Source organism: Myotis lucifugus, unplaced genomic scaffold (genome assembly GCF_000147115.1).
Source record: "Myotis lucifugus unplaced genomic scaffold, Myoluc2.0 scaffold_501, whole genome shotgun sequence".
Taxonomy (NCBI): Eukaryota; Metazoa; Chordata; class Mammalia; order Chiroptera; family Vespertilionidae; genus Myotis; species Myotis lucifugus.
In genome coordinates, this window is record NW_005871549.1 from 33,142 (window position 1) to 38,481 (window position 5,340).

The following is a 5,340-nucleotide window of genomic DNA, read 5'->3' on the forward strand; positions in this document are numbered from 1 at the left end:
TGGCTGCAGGCTCCTCCCCACTGGGATCCTGGTCAGGGCTTGTGCAGGAGGCAACAGCATCAATGCTCTCACATCAGTGTTTCTCTCTGTCTTCCCCTCTCTCTTCCACTCTCTCTAAAAATCAATGGAAAAATATCCCTGGGTGAGGATTAAAAAAATAAAAGTATTTTTAAAAATAAAAATGGAAAAGAGCACATCTCAAAATGCTGAAGGAAGATTATTTCTAAGACGTCTATTCCCATCCATCATCACACATGAAGGTGGAATAGACCTTTCCATGAATGTCAGATCTTTAAAAATTTGCATCCAATTGTCCCTTCTCAGAAAGCCACTCTAGGATATGCCCCATCAAAACAAGGGAGTAAACCAAGAAAGGAAGTCACGGGGTCCCAGACACAAGAGTTCCAATAGGGAATTCCATGAGGGGCAGTCGGAATGCTCCAGACAGATCCTTCAGGAAGAGGAAATGACAGACACCTGCTGAGTCCAAAGATCTTTCAAAACAATTTTTTTAGTAATCGCTTTTTTCCCTGAATGAAAGCGATATATACATGCTCGTACAAATCATTTTAATAAAGCAATGCACATTGTGTTTATTAGTATTTCCAGTTATGAATATCCCATTAAATATAATCACGAATTCATTATAAATTATAACGGGGCTAGGTAAAATACTAAGATCGCCTATTCAAAAACTGATTGAGTAGCATATTGTTCAGCCCCTCATGAAGTGTGTTGTGTTCATGTTAAGAGCTTTAGAGAATTGGTTAAAAAAAAAAGTTTGAGGTTAAACAAATGATAAATTTATTGCAAACTAAGCATATGAAAAAGTCCCCAAAAAACCTCCAGAGGAAAAACAAGGAAGCCGTGGGGAAGAGAAAGTGGTCCCGACTCCTCGCCTCAGCTGCCAATGGCCTTCCTGTGGCTGCGACAGTCACACCGACACTGAGCTAACTCAGGTCCTCATGTCATTGTGGCGAGTTGAGGGGGGAGCAGGGGAGGAAAATGGTAAGTCCTCATCGTCCCTGTGGAAACTCGGGTCGGACAGCAATACAAGCGTGTTAAGTAGACACGGGCAAGTACCGAGATCAGCAGCTGCCCCCAGGGAGAGAGTGGGCACAGGCTGCCGCTTTCTTCTAACGATCCCCGTGGAGCTCACTGAGTCCTCAGACGAGCTCACTGAGTCCTCAGACCAGGGGCCTGGCTGATTTTGAGAAAGAATTAAGCTTCAAAACTTGAGATGGGATTCATGTTAACCTCCCTGCGGCCAACTGTGCCTGTCGGTCCCCCTCCATGACTGCTGGGACTTTAGGGGACTCGGGTCGTGTCCTCACCAAACCCCCCGCTTCTGCTTCAGGAGGTCCTGCCCACCCAGACTCGGAAACCCCTTCAAAGGTGCGTGAGTGTCAGGGGACTTGAATAAGAGCAGGAAGTGGAGAGATGGCATCGCAGACTCCCACTCCAGGTGGGGTAGTTTCCCAAATGGCTCAGCCACTTCGCGCACGCCCTGCTCCCTTCCTCCTCCTCAGGAGAGGCCATGGACCCCTCCGAGCTCAGCGACCCCTCCGAGCTCAGCGAGCACCGAATGACAGAGACAGAATTCCTAACGAAGCCTGTAGCAGGTGAGGACCCGCTCCCCTTACAGGTGGGGTACCCAAGTCATCGGAGTTGAGGTACAGGCCCAGCTGGAGCCCTGAGACGGGCCCCGCCTGCTCTGTCCACCTTCATTCCCTGGGCTGCCCTCAGGCTGGTGTGTGCTCCCCAGCCCGCTTGCTAGCTGGTCACCTAGTCCTCCTGTGCGGTTCGTAATGCGCTCCTCACAGGTGGCTGCGAAGGTTAAAGGAATTAAGACCTGGAGGGGGGGGGGGGGTCAGCTCTCTAACCAGCCACTGCGTGTCCCTTTGATGCATGAACTGCAGCCCAGAGGAGCCAACCATCACCTGGCCTCCCCGGAGAGGGGGGGGCGGGGGGGGCGGAAGGCCCTGGGGCACAGGTGTTGTTGGCTTCTGAGGGGGTGAGACTGTCCTGGAATTTGAACGGCTTGGGGTCAGACTTGCTGACCGAGGTCACACATCCAGTGCTGAGCCTGGGGTGAGGTCCGTGTGTGTGGAGCCCAGAGGATGAGTGACTGGCCTGGGGCTGCTCAGGAGTTGGCTGCGAATCGGGATGCTTGCTCCCCCCACCGCCCCCCCACCCCTATGAGAACTCCAGTCCCAGAAGCTGCTGCTTGGGGCCAAGGTAGCTGCCGGGCGGGGGTGTGGCTGGGGAGTGTTCTAGTAACACCCCCAGGCGGGGCCCACTCCCTGCTCCCAAGCCTCCCGGGATAGTCCACCCTCTGGCAGTGCCTCTGGACTGGTGACTGAGACAGGAGTGGGGGCAGGCCCTCTCCCCCCATCCGCACCCTGTTGTGGTGGCTGCTCTCCCAACACCAGTCTCAGGCAGGGCCTGCAGGAGGGGTGAGGCGCCTGGGGAAAGGCTGGGCGGGCGTTCAGCACCATGGAGAGGGCACGGGCCCCAGCGGCCACTCACACCTGCTTTCTCAACCTCAACACTTGGGGGAGCTTCTAGGACTTTCCCAGAGGGCACCCAGGGCGGGGCAGGCAGGGCTGGAACCCACGTCTGAATCCTGAGCCAAGTCAGGGCAGCGATGTGCTTCCAACAGGCCCAAGTAACAGCACCCAAACGCTCTGGAGTCACCTCCAGCACCCACCCCACGCTGGGACCTACCAATCCTCCGGGTCCGCCCAAATCACGGCAGGGCAGCCCCAGGAGCAAGCACAGCCCGGAGCAACCCGCCTCGATCTTGTCACCCCACAGCCCTGGCCCCGGGGGTCGGTCACCACCCGCTGGGGGGCTTGTGGGGCGGGTGGGGGAAGCTCCCCAGGGAGACTGGAGGCAGTTTGATGCCTGCTGTGCCCCTCGGTGCCAGTGGACAAGGGGCGGCTGGTCCGAGGTTGCACGGGAGGGCAAGGCCTGCCTATCACAGACACGTGACAGACACTGAGAGGCCAGACAACAGGTCCGGCTCAGAGCCCGGTACACGGAAACCCCCAACCATGGCGGCTGCAGCCCCCGCCTGGGCCCATTCAAGGTCTGGGAACACACGATTCAGAAGTTTGCTATAAATACATGTGTTTGGGGAGTGAGGGTGACAGAGGGCGGAGAGGGGGCTGTACACAGCTGGTATAGGCTTGGAGGCTGAACACCACAGGGACAGACAGTCCGCCAGCGGGGCAGGCGGGCAGCATCCTGGGGCCTGTAACACTTGGTTGTTGGGGTGCCGGCAGGGGGCCTGTCCAGGGCAACCTGGCCCGAGTCGGCAGCAGTATCTGGACTCAGCTCACATCATTCAGGGCCTGGTGGGACATGAGGCCTGGTCAGGAGGGTGCTGGGTCACCTGGGGGCTGAGGCAGGTGCCCCAGGAAGCCCTGGGTCCCCCCACCGGGCCCACCCCACCAGGGGCTCACCTTGCGGGCAAACTCGGGCAGGACGAAGGCCGCCCGGTGCACGTCGGAGTTGTAGTATCTCAGCTGCATCTGTTCCACCTGCTTCTGCGTCAGCGGCCGCACCGGCTCCTGGAAGTTGGTGCTCTGGGATGGGGGCGAGAGGGCATCAGGGTAGTGCTTTCCGTGACCACCTGTCCCTGCCCTGCCCCCACCCCCCGGACAGCCGGAAGCTCACTGGGTTCTTGCTGCACAGCATGAAGCCGATCTGGCCGCTGGGGTAGGTGGGGATGGTGCAGTAGGCGTAGCGCACCACGGGGAAGAGCGACCGGCAGAAGTGCTGCATGTCCTTGATGAGGTCCAGGTGCAGCCACTGGCACTCGCCTGGGGGAGGCGGCAGCGGTTGGCTTGGCGGCCGGCCCCACCCTGCCCCGCCCCCCGCAGCTCAGCATCTCCAGCGCTCACCCTGGCAGCAGAGGATCCCGTCCTCCTTGAGGGCCGTCTTCATGAGCTGGTAATAGGACTCCTTGAAGAGGCTCTCGGCTGGGCCTGCAGGAGGGAGGGCCAAGCGACAATGAGCACATTCTGGCTGAGGCCCCCTGAGCCTGGGCTACATAGACCCACAAAGCGGCCAAGGAGCAGAGCCGGGACTTGAACCCAGGTCTGTGGGACTCAGAAACCAACCAGGAAAGGGCACTTTAACCCCATTCCCGGGGGATTCTCATTGGCACTGCATGGTGGCATCTCCACCCTGGGCCTCGGTTTAAAAGGAGAACACCCCCCCTCCCACCCCAGTGCTGGCGTGTCCGGAGCAGAGAGGAGGCTGAAGAGGAAACTGGGGCCTCAGTGGGCCAAGGCCAGCGCCCCACTCCCCTCCTGGTCCCCAACCAACCGTGAACTTTGGGTAGTGGCCTGGTCCCCCTACTGTGCTGAGCTGTTTTTTTGGTGGGGTGGTGGTGATGGTGGGGAGCAAGGGGGAGGCTGGCTCCTGAAGTGGCAGCTGCTGGGGCCCGGGCCCATCGCTTGCTCACCCATGGGGTCCGAGGAATCGGTGATGATAACGTCGAAGGCGTCCTGGTTCTGTTTCATGAACTCAAAGCCGTCGCCCACGTGGAGGGTCAGCTTTGAGCTGGAGTAGCCAATGGCCATGCTCGGCAGGAACTTCTTAGAGACTTGAATGACATCCTGGGAGGGGGCGGGGGACCAGGCTGGAGCCGGATGGAGTCCCTTTCACGGCCCTGCAGCCTCGGGCCAGCCACTGGCTTCGTGGACCCCCCGTTTCCACAGTTTCCACATTTGTAAAACGGGGAGCACTCTGGGAGCTCCCTCAGCTCCTCAGCTGAATCTCCACCCTTCCCGCTCCCTCCCCAGACCCACGTGTCCCATCTGAGGGCTTTCTGGCTATTGCAGAGGGTGGCAATGCCAGCTCCCATCGGAGAGCCGGTCCCTGTCTCCACGAGCCCATGCTTCTCAGAGGCCCGCCCTGACCGCTGACCGGCCTCAGGCCATTATCATATCGCCCTTCACTGTCTCCTTTTAACTAGTATATCAGCTCCAACAGGGACGGATCTGCCTATTCACCATGGTACCCCAGCACCTAGAACAATGTCACTAAAGACATGCTGGGCGCCCTAATGGTTTGGAACGTCCTTGGGCCTTGCCTGGGACTTCAATTAAACACCAGCACCCCAGCTTACTGAGAACTGGGCATCGATGGCACCCGACTATGTCACTCAGTCACTTAAAGAGAGACTAATGACCTGCCCACACAGCCCACTCCGTGTGGAGCAGGGACTCGCACCCAGGCCCTGGGCCCTGCTCGGGGCACTCCACCTCGGTCAATCCTCGCACTGGAACCACGGACTCCACGGGAGGAATGGCTTCACCACCTCCCCGC

General features: G+C 58.6%; 1 protein-coding gene across 1 annotated transcript; it reads right to left on the minus strand.

Annotated features, from left to right (window-relative positions):
- Positions 1 to 3,107: 3,107 nt before the first annotated feature.
- On the minus strand, positions 3,108 to 5,303 carry SRM (spermidine synthase). The gene is made up of 5 exons (XM_023744961.1): positions 4,475 to 5,303; positions 3,909 to 3,992; positions 3,682 to 3,827; positions 3,468 to 3,590; positions 3,108 to 3,356 (listed from the first exon to the last, which is right to left on the minus strand). Exons 1-5 carry the CDS (start codon positions 4,590 to 4,592, stop codon positions 3,336 to 3,338), a joined length of 492 nt encoding a protein of 163 aa, XP_023600729.1. The 5' UTR covers positions 4,593 to 5,303; the 3' UTR covers positions 3,108 to 3,335.
- Between the last annotated feature and the right edge of the window lie 37 nt (positions 5,304 to 5,340).